Raw genomic sequence first — 20,928 nt, 5'->3', positions numbered from 1 at the left:
TGCAACATTGTGGTAACACCCAAACAAAGAAGAGCGCTCACTCGCGTGCGGTTTCTGCACATAACAACTGCAGGTCATGCATATCAAGGGTTGGGTAGTATCAGGTACCCCAAATTTTTCCTGTCACGGTTAGGTTTAAAGGCAGGTAGATGAATTTAGGGAAAGTAATGGCATCTCAAATTATACTTTAGGTTTGAATACGAGACATTATTCACTAAGGCCTGGTTTCATAGACTTAGGCCTTAGTTAAATTAGGACATTTAAGTAGCTTTTATAAACTTGCCTTAGAATAAAAAACACTATGTTGTTCATCTTGAGACAAAACAATGGCACGGACATATTTTAAGATATTTCAGTGCAAGTTGCTTTCGGTTAGTCCCAGGCTAAAATGCATGTTTGAGCTTTGTTCTACTCTCAGGGGAAAACTGCTGTGGTCTAGCGCGCAGATGTGTGATGCCAGTGCATTTTAGATTTAAGTCAAATTAAACCTGTAAGTCAATCATTGCACATATTAGTGAAGTGAACACCGAGTTATGTAAAGTCCCCTGTAAAGTTAACTTTCACTACAGGCACTTAAAAAAACTCAAACTTATCTCAAGTTCCTGTGTTTGGAGAATGAGAAGTTTATTGAAACTGTTATGAAATGGCTTGCATTGCCCTGACATGTCCAAGATTCACATAGTGCCATAAAGGAGAAGTGAAAATTAATTGTTAGTTAATTGCATTTAATTGAATACAAATGTTTGAGTATTTAATCAATTGTTGTAAATTACATGACTGTTCCAATGCAGCTGGTACAAAGCCTCACATCTTAAAGGTAGGCTAAATGATGACAGAATTTGTATTTTTAAATGAACTATTCTTTTAACTGTTGTTTTATAGAACTTGCAAAAGTCAGTTAGTGTCAGATGCCTATCTAAAAAATATTTTATTTTAAATATAAAATATATATTAAAAATATTTTTGGTCTACAAATGTCTGCAGTAAGAACGACCTGAAATTTGAATGCAGCTCAATAACGGATGTTTCTTTCTGACACATTTTCTAAGAAAAACACAGCTGAACATCGGTTCTTTCGCACAGTTTGTTTCGATTAAAAAAAACCCTTCTAGTGATTCATTTACGTCACGTGACTCACGTCGTATTTTGGAAAAATCCCGCGCTCCTTTAGAGTAGCTGCTACAGTACGAGCACAGCAGGTTTACATTGGCCGGTTTTTGCTTCAACCGATTGAGAAGATCTGGTTCAAAATAACTATTTGCTCACGAATCGGATACCTCTACAACACTTACTGTAACTTACTCAGTTAAGTTTCTGCGGTCAAGCAATCTGAGAGCACAGGTGGCATGACCGCAGTAGTGTAAGTTAGCCTACTGCGCGAGTTGTTCATGTAACATTAGCTAAATAGGTGGAAAGATCCACAGCTTCTTATTTGCCTGTTACTCTTCAGACATGTATGTTTGCAATCTCATCGCATTTCTGTTTTGTGTGGTAAGTCATGCCTTTTAAACCTTATTCAATGTATACTGTAACTTATAGCAAAGTTAGCTGAAAAAATATCGTGTATAGCCAACGCCCTACAACATCGACTATTTACTAGGGGAATACGGAAATGTATGGACTTGGTTTGTCCTATATTTGTTGATTGTATTCTAATCAGTTAAAAATAACCAATTTAATGTAATTTTGATTGAAAATATTATAAATTGTATACTAAACATGAGTTTCACTTTCGATTTGTATACTGAAGCTATTTGAGGTCGTCACTGGTTTATAATGGTTAACAAAAGATCTTTTTAAAAGAATGTTTCAATAAGAAAACATAACTTTCATTTCTTATTTTATCTGTGAAATGTATTTTTTCGTGTGTCAGATGTTCGCTGTCGGCTTGACAGAAGGCAGGATCATGCGCATGAGACGCGACACGCGATGCGAACACGGGAACTACACGATTGAGGGGAAAACCTGCTGCCTCTGTCCAGCTGGTAAGATCTAAACGTTATATTTTGGTTAGCGAGGTAGACTTTGTGTCTTATTCCACATGAAAAGTGTAGCGTTTGGGTCTGGAAAGGTTTTTATTTATTTATTTTTCAGTGATTTTTATTTATTTATTTTTTACATTTTTGTTTCCACAGACTGTGGCGTGATATGAGAAACTTGAAAGTAGCGTTGTCATTGGCAACGGAGAAATAAAAAGTTTAGCAGCCAGTAGATATTTTACTCTCATTGACCAATCAGAATCAAGTATTTCAGAGAACCATGTAATTATCTTTATTTAAAAGGAATAAAGACAATAGGATGTTCTCATGGGTATATGCACACATAATGTATGTATTTGTGTGTGTTACAGGTTACCGGGTCTTACATTACTGCACTGACACAACTGACACAGCTTGTGATCGGTGTGAGCCTAACACCTATTTGGACCACTCGAACAATGAGCACAATTGCCAGCCTTGTAAAATATGCGAAACCGAAGGTAGGTGTTAACATCTTATCCTTGTTAGTTTAGTCAGGTTAATGGTTATTTTGTGCAAATGTTTGTGATTGCTTATTGATGATGCACTGAGGAAAAGCCCATTCAGAGTGGCCATTTTTCTATACTGTATAACAAACATGCAAATCTAACAAATGAACAGTAGACAGTCAACCACAAACCACAAGGAAATATTACTCAAAGTTTCTAATGCCAGAGGTGGGACTGTTGTCAAAGGGAAAAATGGTGCATCTTGAAGCTCAAATTGAAGGACAGGCAAAAAGTCTAACTTGTGCTTTGTCTCCCTGCTTTAGCAAACATGGAGGCGAAAGAGAGATGTTCACTGTACTCCAATACTGTCTGCAGGTGTCAGAAGGATCATTACTGTGACCAGGGTGAACACTGCAGGATGTGTAAGCCTTGTGACACGTATGTAGTCAGCCAAAGACCCTTTTCTCTCTGGACAGAATGACACGTGTGTGTGAAGAAAGTTATATTGTTAGTTTTAATGGAGACCAAAGTTCCTTCTAAAAAGCTGTGTGCAGATGCATACAGTACTTAATTTGCTCCCACACAAATCACAAGAATATTCATGCAGAAGTCAGACTCCGAAATGTGCGGGGGGAAAAGCATGTCCATTTGATTTTCACTGCAAAACTGAAGCTGTGTGTGCTAATTCCTCAGATAATGGCTGCATCCATCCGGATTTCAGTGACTGTGTCCAAAACAAAAAGCCCCGTCTTTTAATTTTCTTCTACTTTTTTTCCCCTCATGATCTTAGCATTTAAAAAAAAAATCTTAAATAGACAAGACAGAAAAATAAACAAATTAAATCCTGGCAAAATTGTCCTTAATATTTGAATAATAAATATTAGTTTGTTTTTAGTTTGTGTAAAATGAATCATGCTTAAAGAGGGAGTCGGTGAGGGCTTCACATTTCTGATACGCAGAGTGTTTCTGCTCAGATGCCTGAAGGATATGCCCAATATAAATGTAATTTATAAAGGTTTGCTAAGCAAGAGCAAAAGTTAGAGGGAACATTGAAGACCCAGTTCCTTCAAAATCAGAATTTTTGTTTTAGCGTTCAGCATTTCATAAGCTTTATATTTAGAAAATTAGTTTTCAGCTCAGTCTTTGTTGTGTTCATGTTTATCCAACAGGTGTGATGAAGTGGAAAAAAAATGCACAGAAACCAGCAACACAGTGTGCAAAGATGCCAAAGATACAACGATGCCAGAAGGCATGTATATCCACAAGCTACACACATCCACAGGCATAGCCAAGGGATAATTTGTTAAAATGCTTCTGTTACAAGTGTTCTTCTCTATACACACACACACAGTATAAGATGTGACTGGAAATGTACTTTAAAGCTTATGCAGTATAAACACAAAGTACAGTACAGGGGGTGGTAAACTGGTAATGGAGAAATATCTATGGTTGCTTCTGTTCCAGGGGCCATTGCAGCTGCTGTTTTGGTTCTGTTACTCATAATAATCACAATCTGCCTGGTTCTCTTTTATTTATGGAAACAAAAAAAGAACAAAAAGGACATAGACACAGGGCCTGAGGTAAGTTATCTTTTTTTAAGTGTTCATGGCACCCTTGTGGTGTTACTGTGGAACTGCATATTAGTTTGTGTGTGTATTTCAAAACATTTGTGTCTGATTGTTTGTCTTCCTTTTTTTCATATAGGCAGAACAGCTGAAAGGTAAGTGTGCTTGTACTTTTCATCTACATCAAATATATATATGTGTGTGTATGTATATATGTATGTGTGTGTATATATATATATATATATATATATATATATATATATATATATATATATATATATATATATATATATATATATATATAAATAAAATATTTCCCTTTCGTTTATGGGAAATATGTTAATCAACTTCTAATTATCATTTGGTCCTAAACTTGCCCCTTCTGGGTGTCATGGCATGAGAAATCAAATTTGCTCTTTGTACCATTAAAACATCCTGCAAGTTTCAAACGCCCCCCTCTTTTTAAACTAAGCATTTATTTTACCAAGCTGTGGGATCTGTGACATCATATCATACGGGCAAATACATTTTGCATATGACTGCCTCTAGAGCAAGATATTGACAAATCATCGATATCATCGCACCACAAGCCACGCCGACTGCCATTCAGTCGCTTAACGGCTGACTGCTTTCTACTTCAGACACTTGTATTGCATCAATTATAATCGTCCATTATAATCACTGCACTGTATACACTAAATAAAGTATACAGATGCCTGTTCAATCTCTGACATACTCCACTCCTGAGTCTGCTGACAATAGGTCAAATGAAAGTGTAAACAACACGTCCTGTTTAAACAGCTTGTTTGTGTCTCTGTACTGATGTCAGAAGGACATCTGCGTGGGGTCCCGGATCACATCGGAGGATTTTGTTTGTTTACTCACGTGCAATAACGAGTGATACTTTTTCCTATGCAATGACATGAGCCAATCATAACAGTATGTGTGTGTGCGCAAAAACACTTCATTAACATTATAAGTGAACCTGAAGGAACATATTAAATAATAAAAGAATCCCATGTCATGACCCCTTTAAATGAAGAAAAAGCAGAATTTAATATTTGGTTTAGCCATGTGAGGTTAATTTATTTTTTCTTAAGATTAAGCACCTATTTTGGCTTTTTTTTGTATGGAAAAAAAATTAACAGTAAAAAAAAATGTTATTTGTACTCTGTACCTGGAAAGTGCATGGTGGGCAAAAAAAAAGAAAAAGACATTTAAATCAGTGGTTCCAAACCTGGGGGGCTCAAAATGATAAAAACGGAGGTCCAGTCCAGCAAAAGCTAAGGGTGCAGTCAGCAGATTCTTATGCAAAAGAAACTTCTTCAGGGTGATACAAGACTTCATTGCTAAATGATCCCGCTTGTGCAGCGACTTGCCACATAAGTTATTAATTGAACACAAAATATTAATTTGACATTTTATTACCTCAAGATGACACAATACCAACTATATTGTGCAATTGAAGAATCATAACTGAGTATTGCAGGAAGCCGTAGAAAGTTCTAAATGAATGATGCGTGTTCTGCTCCTGAAAATATTTTTCTCCACAAAAGCCCGGCAGAAAAAGTTTAGGAACCACTGGCTTAAAAAATAGCTGTATAAGAAACCTAAATCAATGGTGTCTTTTTCTGTGTAGAACTGGACCTGAACCCTAAACTGTTAACTGAAATTGCTGATCATCTGGGCTGGAAAGTGATGAAACGTGTTGCCCTGCACAGTGGCATGACTAAAGCTTCTATTGACAATCACGAGTGTAACCACCCTAATGATGCGAAAGAACAGACCTATGAACTTCTGCGGGATTGGTACCAGACACAAGGTTTATATAAAGCCTACCCAGCTCTCATCAAAACTCTTCATGCCATAAAGGAAAGAAGAACAGCAGATGAGATCAAGAAAATCGTTGAGAAAGGACAGGCTAATGCTCAGCCATAGACTGAACAAGAGATGTGCACTTGTAGGATTGAAAATAATCCAAGATATTTGAGGCCTGTTGGCCAAGAATTGAATTGTCACACCTTTAGTACAACAGTTACAAGTTGTAATTATCTGATTGGTGTGCTAGAATGTCTCACATTTGGGTTTCAGTCACATGGTCAAGGAAAGGATAAAAGAAGATTGTAACTGTTGCTCTGTCGCTTTGATGCTCTGGCTTTTTTAATTCTCGGGCCCTTCTTGACTTTGGTCCTTTCTCTCCCCTCTTTTCTAAACCCTTCTCTCGCTCTCTCTCTGATAACATTTTACTTTGGTACAATTAATGGTTTGTTATTATCATCTTATACATCTATTTTTTAACTATTTATGTGTAACCATTACCATATATTGTCATTAAACCCTTTCAGTTACAAATAATGTGCTAACTAGTTTTGATTTGCTATTGGCTTTGAAGTGCTACCTATTTCAATACAATATCATCACTCTATATAAGCAACACTCTCCCACATATTTAGCTATTGTAACTGCGCTTATTTCCGTCGTTGGTATAAGTAGCAGTGAGTGGTAATAGACAAGAAATGTACAGTTTTCTACCATCTTGCTGACAACATTTCTTTAGTCATTCAGCAGTCTTGTAGCCTGAACCACTGCAGGAAATCCACCCTTACAGATGGTGAAAAACTGTAAGGCTGGAAGCTTACGCTGCTATTTTGAACCAATAATCGGAAACAAAAGGCGGTCAAAGGATGACATGTATAATTTAAATATTTATCCAATATAATTAATCTGACTCCATTAAAGTTGTCATTCTTTAACCTCTTATTCTTTAAAGGTAAAGGTCTTTCTTAGAACTGATAGGAAAACGTAGGATTTAACCTGAACGAAAGTTATAATCACTTTTGCTTTCAACATAATCAGTGATAAAAGGAAAGATTCTCAAAGCCTTTAAAGCAGGCAAATTTATTTTTAAGTTACATGTTTAAATATTCAGACAGTAGAATGGAACAACATACTGTAGAAAACTTTGTAACAAATAATGCACTGTTGTGCAGAAGAGGCCGTAAAAGCCTTTCTTATGTTATGAGGTGTGCGGGAGTGGTGGGGTAAAAGCCTTTTTCCCAGATCAACAGTTACCTTTCCTTCTTATACCCTGAGCAAAGCATTGTTAAACATGAGTGGAATACCAACACTGAAACTGACCGACAGGAAACCAAAAGATGAGGCAAATGGGGAGTGATCAAGAGGGGGAGAAGAACATTAACATATTCTCCTCAATGCATGTTTAACCAATAGTAGATTGTACATTAGGATACTTTAATATCTCTATTAAGTTCACCACCATTCATTTCAGTTTATAAGCTGGTCAGATGAGACCAAACATGGCATAGTTGCATATTAGAACACACTAGTAAATAAACAGTATGTAGTTGAAAGCATATGTCCTGTGAAGCAAATGGTACAGATGTGTCATTGAGGTGCAGATGACTGTCTATCCCCACAGAACCATCCTGTGCCTGGAGTTTCCCAACAGTCCTCAAATCAGCATAGTGATGATGAAGCCCTTGCACTAGATAGGCATTAGCATACTGTGATGATGAAGGCCATTGTGCCATGTTTAATTCACATGTATACCTTTAAAAGGCTTTTTGAAGTACTAGGGCAGTAAGAGTTCTGCCCATATTTGCTCAGCCCTACACAATACACAATGTTAAAAATGAAGTACTTTACCTTGTCAGATTTAACAGTTATAAATAACAGCCAAATTGTTAGTTTTAAGTTTCATATTGAGAAATAATTTGAAAACACCTGGTTTATTATGCCCCAAAATAGGTCAATTTAGACTGATATGCAAACAGAAAGGTAAACTTGTAATTAAATCTTATTTCAGTGTCATTTCTTTTTCAATCAGCAAACCTCCACCCAGACTTTATTAACTTGTAAGGTTACTGTTTAAATTATGTTTATCATATGTAGGCTTTCAGAATGGATTGTATCTTCGTTTACAATGCTACAGTCTGTATGCTGGGTAACCTCACTTGAAATGTGGAAAGGCATGTTTCAAGTAATTGCAGCCCTGTTTGCTGAGGACATCTGCTGTATAAAACAAAGTGTGATCCAGGAGCAGGGAACAGAAGAGGCTGGAGTCCAGCTGCAGGTCAACAAATTGAACCTGGCTTGGGTCTACTGTGACTTTGTAAACAGCAGCACATATTGAGAGTGAAACTGAAAATAAATTTGTTGGTAACACTTTACAATAATATTGCATTTGTTATCATTAGTTAACTTCATAAGTTGACATGAACTAACAATAAAATATACCTCTAAAGCATTCATTAATCTTAGTCAATATCAACATTTATTAATACATTATTTAAATCAAAAGTTGTATTAGTTAATATTATTTAAATCAGGTAAATCAATTCAACCATCTGAACAGCCAGCTAGAAATACAGTAGGTCACGCCCAGATAATAATATTAATGTTTATTATTAAATTATTTAAAAATGTCTGGAATATATGATCTAATAATTATCCATGACACTTAAAACCTGCATCTAAAGAGTTTATGCTTGAGGAAGAAGGCAGGCTCTGGACTTTATCACTGTCATTACGTAAAATACACTTCACTGAAGTAAACAACGAAACCTTAGACAGAATAGAAACTAGAGAACAATCGTGAGCTGACGTGTTTAATGACTGTTCCGGTAGATTAGAAGATGGTTTTATGAGTGTGATTATTATAAATACAGAACAATCTGTATTTGGTGTATTATCTGTATTTATGTCATCTCTTTGGTGCAGTATGGAAACAAAGAGGATTCAAAAAGAGTGATGGAACCCCAATCCAACATGGGTACCAAATTACTAAACTAATCACAGCTATGATGTTCCCCACCAACTGGCCATTATCAAGTGTCAGGCTTATAAAAAAGGCAATGACTTTGTGATTAAAGGCAATAATGCGGCCGATATACAGGCTAAGCAAGCCTCAGGATGTCAATTAGCAGTTATGGCACTGTCCGTTCTGATCCAGCCCGTAGACAGCATTGCTCAAATGCAATCCAGAGCCTCTCCATCTGAAATACATTTATGGCAGCAAAGGGGGGCGACAAGAGACGCTAACAATATATGGAGATCACGTGAAGGCCATATGATAGCCCCCACCCCATTGCTTAACATTTTAATTACAGATGCGCATGGTTTTGACCATTGCGCAAGGGGGGAGATTCTGGTCACTATACTTACAAACAAGCGTTGATGAATTTCTAAGTGAATGTGAAATTTGTGCACAAACTAATGTCAGAAAAGGAACAGCAACTCCTATAGGCTCTATCCCAGTTCCAAAAGGACCTTTCAAGCATTTAGTGTTGGATTATGTGGACATGATAAAATCAGTAAGAGGAAAAAGATACATAGACAGTTATTGTAGACAGATTTAGCAGATGGGTCGAAGCAAAACCCTCAGCAGACCAAGGAGCACAAAGTGTGATCAAATTTTTAACCAGAGAAGTCATCCCAAGGTTCGGCATACCATCTCAGATTAGCTCTGACAATGGATCAGCACTTATCCAAAGAGCAGTAAAGACAGTAACACAACAACTAAGGATACAACAAAGACTGGGCTGCGAACGTGTCAACGGAACAATTAAGACAATCAAACTGGTCAAATAATTCCATACTGCCCAGCGGAAAGTTTAGCAATGTTGGGGAGTCACTATTACCAAAGATTTTACAATTAGAAAGGGTGGGGAAGTGAATGCAAAAATCTTGATGTAAGAATAGACCCAACCTAGACACATCATTAGAGTATGAATGCTTTAACAAAACTAACGGTACGTTCACACGGGGAGTGAGCGTCAACGCTTCCCATTGACTTGAATGGGTGACGTCAAGCGTTGCCGAAAAGAATTGTGGATCCGTCGGCGGCGCTTCACTGGCGTTGCTCGCGGCAGAAGTTGAGAATTTTTCAACTTCTGCCGCGAGCAACGCCAGTGAAGCGCCGCAGACGGAAGCGTCAGCCAATCAGGATCGCTCTATGCAAATACAGTAGCCAGGCGGCAGCCAATCACGTTCATCCTGTTCAAGAGCAGCAAACAGGATAAATTTTAAAATGGAGGAGAAGCTAATTATTGCGGTGGGCAATCACCCGGTCCTTTATGACCAATCACTTTTTATCTACCGGGATTCATACCGGAGAGAACAGGCGTGGAAGGAGGTGGCAGAGGCCGTTGGTGAATCTGGTGTGTATTGGACCCGTGAATGACAACTAGCATACATATAACTGGACCCATGAATGACAACTAGCATACATATAATGTACCGCCAAGAAAAGCGGCCCATCAGAAATTTAGGTTTAATTTCATATAAAAAAATATATATATACATGATCAGAGAGGTGGGTGATTTTTTACTATTTATTATATATAATTAATATACAAATATAAATATATACAGGATATATACAGGATTTTTTTTTATTATTAACGTTATTAAACTCTTATTTTCCCCAATATTCATATTTATTTCATAACTACACATTTTATAAATAATTGACAAAAACGTGTATATGAAGGAACTGTTTATTTCTCTTTTTTGCATCTCAGAGGACATATGCAAGACCAGGTGGAAGTCTTTGAGAGACAGGTTCAGAAAAGAAAAAAACAAAGAAAGGGAGATGAGAAGGAGTGGAGCAGGGTCCTCGGTCACACAGCCATGGCGATTTATGGCGGTGATGGGGTTTCTCACTCCATTTATCACTGATAGGGAGACATCTAGTAATGTCCAGAGGCCTCCATCCTTTTTAACCAGCTCATCTTCTGTCCGAGAATCCCTCAATCCAGATCCAGAGGACAGCCAGGCCGAGGGAAGCAGTCAGAGCAATTCCCAGCAAGCACCTGCAGGCAGAGATGAGACAGGGAATGAGGAAGACAGTCAGGCAGACAGAGGCATACAGACAGAGGCAGGCAGACAGACCATGGTAGCAAGGCAGACGGAGCAGGAGGAAACCAGGGTTGCAAACAAGGGAAGGAAAAGAAAGGGACATGACATGTCCGCTTTTGAAAGGGAGATGCTATCAGCAATCGAGCCTCTGACACAGATGGCTTCACTGCCACGTCCCCCACTGCCTCAAACATCTCCAGAGGATGAAGATGAAATTTTCTTTAAAAGCCTCTTACCATCCATTCGCAGACTTCCTCTGACGAGAAGAGCAAGGCTGCGTTTTGAGATCCACCAACTTGTGTACCAGGCAGAACTGGAGGCTGCTGACGTCGTCCTGTAATAAAAAAAATATAAAAAAATAAATACGATAAATAATAATAATAATTAAAAATATTTTTTTTTCATACATTCACACACATTTCTACTTGCATAAATAAACCAATTAAAATGAACTCATGCTTGTGCTGTGTTTTCTCTCACAAAAAACATGTATACACACACATATATATATATATATATATATATATATATATATATATATATATATATACACATACACATATATATATATATATATACACATACACATATATATATACACATACACATATATATATATATACACATACACACATATATATATATATATATATATGTGTGTATGTGTATATATATATATATATATATATGTATATATATGTGTATGTGTGTGTATGTGTATATATATATATATATATGTGTATGTGTGTGTATGTGTATATATATATATGTGTATGTGTATATATATATATATATATATATATGTATATATATGTGTATGTGTATATATATATATATATATATATATATGTGTATATATATATACACATACACATATATATATATATATATATACACATACACATATATACATATATATATATACACATACACACATATATATATATATATATATGTGTATGTGTATATATGTATATATATGTGTATGTGTGTGTATGTGTATATATATATATATATATATGTATATATATGTGTATGTGTATATATATATATATATATATATATATATGTATGTGTATATATATATATATATATATATATATGACATATATGCATACATACATACATAAACAAATATATATATATATATTTTCACTGAAATACATAGGCCTACACTTTATTGTGTATATCATCACTGACACATATATATATATATATATATATATATAAACACACATATATGTGCATGTGTGTGTGTAGCTGTCTATGTATGTGCATATATATGCCATTTTTACTTACCTCATTTCAGCAGAACTAACAGATGCAGACATTTGTATGTTCTCTCCAGAAATCTGCACAGATCATGATTAAAAACCTGAAAATGCAAACATAAAATAGATTGTCATACAAGGCAATGGAATGAAATACAGACTAATATTATACATTTATGACATAATTGAAATGTGCCCTTTTCACATAAAGTGTAGGTAGCTCTGAAAAGAGCCTTTGGTTGGTTCTGAAAAGAGCCTTTGGAGTCCTCTATGCACTCGGCTGCCATGGCACTGCACCCTCCTGGCTGAAATAGGCGCAGTATGTGTCCCGGAGTTGGATGGCTCTACGGCTTGCATTGTTGGAGCCCATCCTTGGTGCATCTCTCAGGCCCTCTGGAGCTGAAGGTGCTTCATTGGCAGGTGCAGCTGTGGGTGTGCATCTCCGACCTTCCAGCATTTTCTTTCGGAGGAAGTTGTGCAACACGCATGTGGCCAGCACACATGCCTCAGCAACCTTCGGACTTGTCGCGATGACACGACGATACATCCGCCAGTGAGCAGATAGGATGCCAAAGGCACACTCAACTACCAACCTAGCACGGCTGAGGCGGTAATTGAATGCCCTTCTCTCTGGTGGGATGTGATGTCCAGGGTACGGCCGCAGGAGGTTTGTAGTGAGCGGGAAGGCCTCATCTCCCACAAAGACACAGGGAAGGGGCCCACGATGCTCTGCTCCAGGGATAGCAGCATCTGGTGGTAAGTCCAGCGTACCATCTCTCAGACTCTCTCCAAACGCTGAATTCCGGAGTGTCCCACCGTCACTGGTCCTGCCATAGCCACCAACATCCACCACACGGAAGAGATAGTTGGCATCCACAACAGCCAGGAGCACCAGCGAATAGCTTGACTTATAGTTAAAGAACAAGGACCCTGAATTCTCCGGCGCTTGCAAGAGGACATGTTTCCCATCGATTGCGCCGAGACAATTGGGAAAGTTCCAGCGTGCATAGAACTGGTCAGCTATTGCCCTCCAGTCCTCCTTTTTTGGAACTGGCATGGTGTCCTCCACCAGAGCCTCCCAGATTGCACTGGCCACATCCGGCACAATGCCTGCGACAGTAGACAGGCCCACTCGGTAACTGAAGGCGATAGTTCTAAAAGAGTCTCCAGTTGCCAAGTACCTGGGGGAAAAAAAAGCATTATACAGTAAAGACACTGCAATATATATATATATATATATATATATATATACACACACATACACACACACACACACACATACATACACATACCTTTAACATTATACATTAAAGATACTGCTATATATATATATATATACTGTATATATATATATATATATATATATATATATATATATACACACACACATACATACACATACCTTTAGCATTATACAGTAAAGACACTGCAATATATATATATATATATATACACACACATACACATAAATTACATACACATACGTTTTACTACCTTTTACTACGCAGACAATCAGACTATGAGATATTCAATTTTATTTATTTACCAACGACCATGAGCTTGGTTTCTACATGTATGTATGTGTGTGTACCGGTATATATAAAGAATACGCAGTAATATAAAGTTATTCTTACCGAAGACAGATAGCGAGTCGCTGGGCAGGTCCAATTGCCTTCCGCATCACGGAATCAGCTCTTGTGATCAGTGGTCCCACCCTGCCCAGCAACTCGTCGAAGGTGTCCGGGGACATCCTGAAGTACCGCTCAAACAGTACCCCATCCAGACGCAGCTCCCGGACAAGTCCGTGATACTCTCCCCGTTGTTTTCGCTCTCTGAGAATAGAATGTACCCAGAGGCGCCGAGTACCACGTCGTTTCAACTTGCGTTGAACGTTCACAGTAACCACACAAGCTATCGCTAATGCAACCAAATTGGCGTCCATGTTGAATGACAATGAAGCTTGTTGTTGAGTTCCTGTCTAATTTCCTGTCTAATTTCATTGGCTGACGCTGCTATGACCATGGCGTCAGTACCAAACTTCAGCCACGCCTTCCGTCAAGCGTTGACGCTCACGCCCCGTGTGAACGTACCGTAATGGTCGACAGGAAATGGGGACATTCCAAGGCAAGTGTGCCATAATATGGCACCTAGACAAAGAAATGTATTATGACCCAAATGTGTATAAATCTTTCAGCATAATATATGCCACAGCAACAGTAAACAATAACATGACAATAATGAATGTTCAAGAGAATTGTGAAAATGCCACATTGACTTTTCCTTTGATAGAACCCCAAGAAAATCAAAATGAAGCAATAGCTGACTATTTTTGGTTGTGTGGAGGTAAGCAACTAAGAGCCACCTTAGTGGATTGGAAAGGACTCTGTATCAGAGTAGTATTGGCTCAGGAATTGGGAATTGTAGACTGGGATCATAATGATACGGGAACACTGGAGAAACTTAATAGACAAAAACGCAGAGTTAAGAGAGCTTATGTCAAGTCAAGTCAAGTCAAGTTTATTTATATAGCGCTTTTCACAACATAGGTTGTATCAAAGCAGCTTCACAGTAATAAATTAAAACAATACATCAATGTTTGTTTCTAATGGAACGTCCATGTTTGGTAATGCTGATCAATAGTATCGTTGATTGATTAGTTAAATTAAATATCCAAATATCCCCAACTGAGCAAGCCAAAGGCAACAGTGGCAAGGAACCGAAAAACTCCATCAGGTGACCTAATGGAGAAAAAAAAAAACCTTGGGAGAACCCGGGCTCAGTCGGGGGCCAGTTCTCCTCTGGCGTTTATGAACTAGAGACCGGATTTAACTGTAAGATTAAAAGTATTATATGAATGCCTGGCTGAAGAGATGCGTCTTTAATCTAGTTTTAAACTGGGAGAGCGAGTCTGAGCAACGAACAGTATCCGGAAGACTATTCCAGAGTTTTGGAGCTAAATGTGAAAATGCTCTCCCTCCTTTGGTGGATCTGGATATCCTAGGTATGACCAAAAGCCTCGAATTTAGTGACCTTAAAGAGCGCGATGGATTATAGGGCGATAGAAGATCGGTTAAATAGACTGGAGCTAAGCCGTTTAGGGCTTTATAAGTCAGTAGCAATACCTTGTAATTAATACGGGACTTTATAGGTAACCAATGTAGTGATGATAAAATTGGTGTTATATGATCATATTTTCTTGATCTAGTTAGAACTCTAGCGGCAGCATTTTGGACTAACTGTAGCTTGTTTATTGAGGATGCAGGACAACCAGCTAATAAAGCATTACAGTAATCTAGTCTCGAGGTCATGAATGCATGAACTAACTTTTCTGCGTCAGAAACTGATAGCATATTACGTAGCTTAGCAATGTTTCTAAGGTGGAAAAAGGCTGTTTTTGTAACATATGAAATATGATTTTCAAAAGACAGGTTGCAGTCAAGTATAACACCCAGGTCTTTTACTGTAGAGGATGAAGTAACAGGACATCCTACTATGTTAAAGTTGTATTGTGAGAGGTTTTGTGGGTGGTTTTTTGAACCGATAAGTATTACCTCTGTCTTATCTGGATTTAATAAAAGAAAATTGCGTGTCATCCAATCTTTTATATCTTTAACACACTCTGTCAATTTGGATAATTTAGCGTTTTCATCTGGCCGTGATGAAATATAGATTTGAGTGTCATCAGCATAACAATGGAAACTAATTCCATGTTTCCTTATAATATTTCCAAGTGGCAGCATATATATTGAGAATAATAGAGGGCCTAACACAGATCCCTGCGGCACTCCATAGTTTACTGGAGTTATGATCGATTTTTCTCCATTTAAATAAACAAAATGGTAGCGGTCAGATAAATACGATCTAAACCAGCTTAATGCTTGTCCTTGAACACCAGTATAATTTTGTAGTCGATCTAAGAGTATTGTATGATCTATAGTATCGAATGCAGCACTAAGATCAAGTAAAACTAGTATTGAGATATAGCCTTGGTCAGAAGCTAAAAGTAAATCATTTGTGATTTTAACGAGCGCAGTTTCAGTGCTATGATGCGGCCTGAATCCAGACTGAAACTTTTCATAGGTGTCATTTTCTTGCAAGAAGGAGCCCAGTTGAGCGGACACAACTTTTTCTAGTATTTTAGACACAAAAGGTAGATTTGAAATGGGTCTATAATTTGCTAGATTGTCCCAGACCCTAAAGTAACGATAGATTCAATTGGACAACCAAGGGGAATACTCCATGAATTTAAAGCTAGAAATGAGATATCAGCAGGTTGGGAATCCATACTTGTATGGATATTACCAAATAAGAACCAAGAGTGGATCAACTATCTTTATTATAACCAGCAGAGAGTTATTAACTATACGGATCAAGCAATGGATGCCTTAGGCCATCAGCTGAAATACACCAGCAAGATGACATGGCAAAATAGACAAGCTCTGAATTGGCTACTGGCAGAGAAAGTAGAGACCACAATCGTGTGTGTGATGTTTGGAACTGACTGTTGTACCTTTATTCCAAATAATACAGCCCCTGATGGAGCTTTTACTAGGGCCATGAAGAAGCTGAAGGATCTAAGACAAGAGGTTGCTGAAGATGCAGGGAGAGACAGAAACGTTGGATACTGGTTTGACTCTATATTTGGGTCCTGGAAAGAATGGTTCATTAAGGTGGGAATAATAATAGCTGTGGCTGTTGTCATTTTTCTTTTGTTGTTCTGCTGTGTTGTGCCTTTTCTCAGATCCATGCTAGCCAACATGGCCGCCAAACAGATGATTAATGTGCCAGTCAAACCATCAGGAGTTGACATCGGGTGCACAAACTCAGGAGTGTACCCAATTGGGCCAGGGCTGGACGAGCTAGATGACTTCCTGTAAGAAGTCCTGATGAAGGAGTAAGGAAGAGGGTGCCTTGTTATTTTTGTTTTTTACTTTACCTTTATTGGGTTTAACAATTTGACACTGTTTTTGATAGAGAGGGAGGTAGCCACACTGTGTATTTTATTTTTGGGGTAAAATTAGATAGATCATTAGAACATGGGTAGAGTAGGGAGTTAGTTAGAGTTTTTTTTTTTTTTTTGATTTGGTACAAGGGCTCCTTCCAGAGTATATTCTTACATATAATCTTAGATATAATCCTACTGAGTATATTTTATATAATCACACAAACTGTTCATGTGAATGAGAGGGGACGATACAAGGTTTGAAGCAGGTCATTGCCCGTGGTACGAGGTAAGGCAACCAGATATAAAGGGAAAAGATAAGAATGTTTTTACTACTTTTTATCACTTATTAATCACTTTACTCACTATTAAATAGTTCTTTTAATATTTTAAAGTGTTTTATGAATTAAATGTTTAGTACATGCAGACTACTGGAAAACGTTTCAACGGGGTAAAAAGAGAAATTAATTACAAGCGCGGTCGCCAAATGCCGGACCAGCAAGGGCAGACTCAACTGGTGGTTTAAAAACCCGCTGTCTGCTCCAACACCAGATAGCGCCCTAGGCAGGACCAGGGCACCTCTGGCAACGATGGAGCAACCCAGATAGCACTCCAGGCCACCAGAAGTGCCTGTGTAGTTCCTCTGGCACCGTGGGACAATCCTAACTTCAAGTCTGTATACTGAGATATGTTGATAACACTGGAAATCAAATGTTTGAAGGAATCTATCCCTTCAAAGTGATGATCCAACAGGAAGGTTAGATCTTTTACTCCACTCCAGTCAAAGGGGGTGGAGATGTTTGGTCTCACTATTCCTCCAGAGTGTACCTTTGTGATGAAAGCCTATTGATAAGAAAGATGGATGTCTATATTGGCCATGATTGATAGATAACAGAGAGAGGTTTATTCATGAAGATACATTCTGGGACAAAAGTGAAGGTGGGATTACAGTTAGTCCCAAAAGGGGGATGTGTTGGAGAATTTCCCTTGTCTCATGTAAAAGTCTGAATGCAGTAATACCAATCAGAAAATAGGTCACAAGGATAAGAGAATGGAAAAGTACCCAAAAACCTGTAGGAGGGATGCAGGTGTTGGGAGGCACTGGAAGAAAAATGTGTTATATAAGATGTTTTGAGATGTTCCACCAATAGAAGAAGGTCTAGGGGAAGATATTTTAATGGTGGCAAGGATACAAGGAGTGGCAAAAAAGAAGAGATAGAAATGAGGGTGCCCAAGCGATAAGAAAAATGTATAAGACATGACTGGGAATGCTAACTTTAGATGTCCAGATGACCAGCTGGCATCTCACTTTGTTGCTTGTCAATAAAGTTAATTCTTCTGAGACCTGGAACTTCGACTCTGAAAGATTTCTTTGAGACCCGAACCAAAAAGACTTTGAATTTGCCACAACATTGACAACTGGCTTTGAATTTTCTAACCCTAACTTGCTCCCCTAACTAACTTGCTGAGATCATTCAGAGAACATTTTGGTACATTTTGTTTAAATGTTAGAGTGTTAGGCCTAAAAGGTGAGTAAGGTTTAGATGTTAGAATCACGGTTAGTTTAAAAGGTAGTTTACTATCTTATCTACTAAAAATCCATCACACTAACATTAACAAATCTTAATAAATACTGTAACAAATGTATATTGCTCATTGTTCATGTTAGTTCAAATTTATTGTTAAGTGTTACTAAATTTGTTATATAATATGGTAAATATGTAAATAAATTCAACCATCTGAACAGCCATCTAGAAATACAGTATAGGTCACACACACATAATATTATTAATATCAAATGATTAAAACATGTCTGGAATATTTGATCTAATAATTATCCATGACACTTGCATCTAAAGAGATTAGATGACATTACAGTACATACACTTCATTGAAGTAAACAACGAAACCTTAGACAGAATAGAAACTAGAGAAGAATCCTTAGCTGACGTGTTTAATGACTGTTCCGGTAGATTAGAAGATGGTTTTATGAGCGTGATCATTATAAATACAGAACAATCTCTCAGCAACTCACACAAAGCTCAAATCAGCATTGCTAGAAGGAACATCTCAAACCAGACCACCTCTAACCATTATTATGGAGTAAGTACTTTTCCAATACAAATGTGAAAAAAATCTAGTCTAATGTAGTTTTTACCAGTGATTTACCAGACTAAACTCAAGATTGTGTAAAAATATTGTGGCTTAGTTGAAACTGTTTATTATCTGTCCCATGACTGCTACGATATATTTGTATGTAAACCAAAACACAGCATTTGTAACTCTTCATTAATAGATCTTTATATCTGAATGTGTCAGTAACTCTAGTCTAAAACAACGTCTTGAGAGGCTGGAGTGCCACTTCAACTGGGATCTGGGGCAACATCGAAATGAGCTCCAGGGGATGAAGAGGGAAATGCAGAATGTGGACCAGGAAACATGCACTTGGACGGTTCACTATTACAACCTGCTGGGCTACATCCATCAGACTCTTGGCTCCAACACAGAGGCAGTGAAGCACCTGCACAAAGCAGAAAGTGTGATCCAGGAGCAGGGAACAGAAGAGGCAGGAGTCCAGCTTCTGGTCAATAAAGCAAACCTGGCTTGGGTCTACTTCCATTTGGGAGAGATGGATAAGAGCAAAGGATATCTAGAAGAGGTGGAGAGGCTTCAGCGAATGCATCCTGCTCCACCTGGATGCACTTTACACCCTGAAGTCAGTGGAGAAAAGGCCTGGACACTGGTGAAGTTTGACAAGTCCAAGAAGCGCCAGGCGATTGATTACTTTAAGATGGCTTTAAATGCAGAACCAGATAGGAAGGAATGGCACAGAGGACTTGCCATAGCCATGAACACAGCATATATATGGTCTGAAATCACTCCAGAGCTGGACGCTGATATTCTAGAGCAGGTGAAAACCGCATCAGAGATAGACCCAAATGATTTGTTCCTTCAATCCCTCTATATACTAAGAAAGTCTAAGGCGCAGGCCGAAAACAATGAGGAGGAGGTACAAAGTATTCTAGAGAGAACCCTTAGTGCTGGAAAGGTGGATGGTTTGGGTTTTATTTTCGAATACTTTAGACTAATTTCCTTTGAGAGAGCTATTCAAGAGGGACAAAGGGTCCGGGAAAAGTTCCCCACTTCCGCTAAAGTTTTGAAAATCCTGGCAGATGTATACAAACGTAAAGTGTACTCCATGAAGGAAGACAGTCAGAAAAGGCAGGCTTGGGCTCAGAAAGGTGTTGAGCTCTTTGAGGAGGTTGTCAGAGATTACCCAGATAGTGTCAGAGATAGGATTTCTCTTGCATCACTACACCGTTACGCACACAACACTAAGAGAGCCGATGAGATTTACCAGCAGCTTCTATCAGAGAAAGATGATCTCCCTCCTCATACCCAACAGTTACTTTACTATAGTTACGCGTGCCATCTGTATCAGTGTAGACGGTCCAGAGACCAATCAATCGACTATCACATGAAAGCAGCAGCAATCCAAAACATTTCACAAGACAGACAGAAGAGCATAATGCTTCTTAAAACAACTGTGGAGAATGGCAGAAACTCTCGCTGTGAGGAGATTTCAAAATTTCTAAAGATTGTTCTCAAAGATGAGTAAATATTCTCTTTATTTCACTTCAGTTATGCAACATGAATAGCATAGCATAGCATAGCAATAGCTAGAAAAATCACTCAACCTAGATCCAATGTATGAATAGGTGTTAAGCATTCAGTGTAAAGATGCGTCACATTTACCATTCATTGTGTGGTGAATTTTCGTGGGTGAAATCCAGTCATTTCAAT

At 38.0% G+C, this 20,928-nt stretch overlaps 2 protein-coding genes and 1 long non-coding RNA gene across 4 annotated transcripts; 2 read left to right on the top strand and 1 right to left on the bottom strand.

Annotated features, from left to right (window-relative positions):
* The first annotated feature begins 1,131 nt into the window (after positions 1–1,131).
* On the top strand, positions 1,132–5,979 carry fas (Fas cell surface death receptor). 2 transcript variants are annotated; one of them, XM_079854058.1, is made up of 8 exons: positions 1,132–1,491; positions 1,874–1,985; positions 2,351–2,479; positions 2,791–2,905; positions 3,637–3,716; positions 3,932–4,047; positions 4,172–4,187; positions 5,672–5,979. In XM_079854058.1, exons 1-8 carry the CDS (start codon positions 1,453–1,455, stop codon positions 5,968–5,970), a joined length of 906 nt encoding a protein of 301 aa, XP_079710184.1. In that variant the 5' UTR covers positions 1,132–1,452; the 3' UTR covers positions 5,971–5,979. The 2 variants fall into 2 exon arrangements, with proteins under 2 accessions (XP_079710184.1, XP_079710185.1); XM_079854059.1 differs by lacking the exon at positions 4,172–4,187 and having other exon boundaries at positions 3,932–4,051.
* A 4,558-nt stretch (positions 5,980–10,537) lies between these two features.
* LOC307148069 lies at positions 10,538–12,289 on the bottom strand. Its single transcript, XR_013819408.1, has 3 exons — positions 12,211–12,289; positions 11,148–11,245; positions 10,538–10,865 (listed from the first exon to the last, which is right to left on the bottom strand). It is a non-coding gene; the product is annotated as an uncharacterized lncRNA (long non-coding RNA).
* A 1,913-nt stretch (positions 12,290–14,202) lies between these two features.
* LOC307148522 (interferon-induced protein with tetratricopeptide repeats 1-like) lies at positions 14,203–20,743 on the top strand (the record flags this gene model as incomplete). The annotated part of the gene is made up of 3 exons (XM_079854132.1): positions 14,203–14,273; positions 16,924–17,055; positions 19,444–20,743. 3 exons carry the CDS (start codon positions 14,203–14,205, stop codon positions 20,741–20,743), a joined length of 1,503 nt encoding a protein of 500 aa, XP_079710258.1.
* Between the last annotated feature and the right edge of the window lie 185 nt (positions 20,744–20,928).

Source organism: Squalius cephalus, assembly GCF_949319135.1.
Source record: "Squalius cephalus genome assembly, chromosome: 20".
Classification (NCBI taxonomy): Eukaryota; Metazoa; Chordata; class Actinopteri; order Cypriniformes; family Leuciscidae; genus Squalius; species Squalius cephalus.
This window is presented reverse-complemented; position numbering and strand designations above follow the sequence as displayed.

Bases quoted from the DNA above. Each gene is read 5' to 3' on its own strand.
- fas (XM_079854058.1), top strand. From the start codon at position 1,453: ATGTATGTTTGCAATCTCATCGCATTTCTGTTTTGTGTG. The intron at 1,492-1,873 runs GTAAGTCATGCC...TTCGTGTGTCAG, and splicing joins TCGCATTTCTGTTTTGTGTG to ATGTTCGCTGTCGGCTTGAC. The intron at 2,480-2,790 runs GTAGGTGTTAAC...TCCCTGCTTTAG, and splicing joins TAAAATATGCGAAACCGAAG to CAAACATGGAGGCGAAAGAG.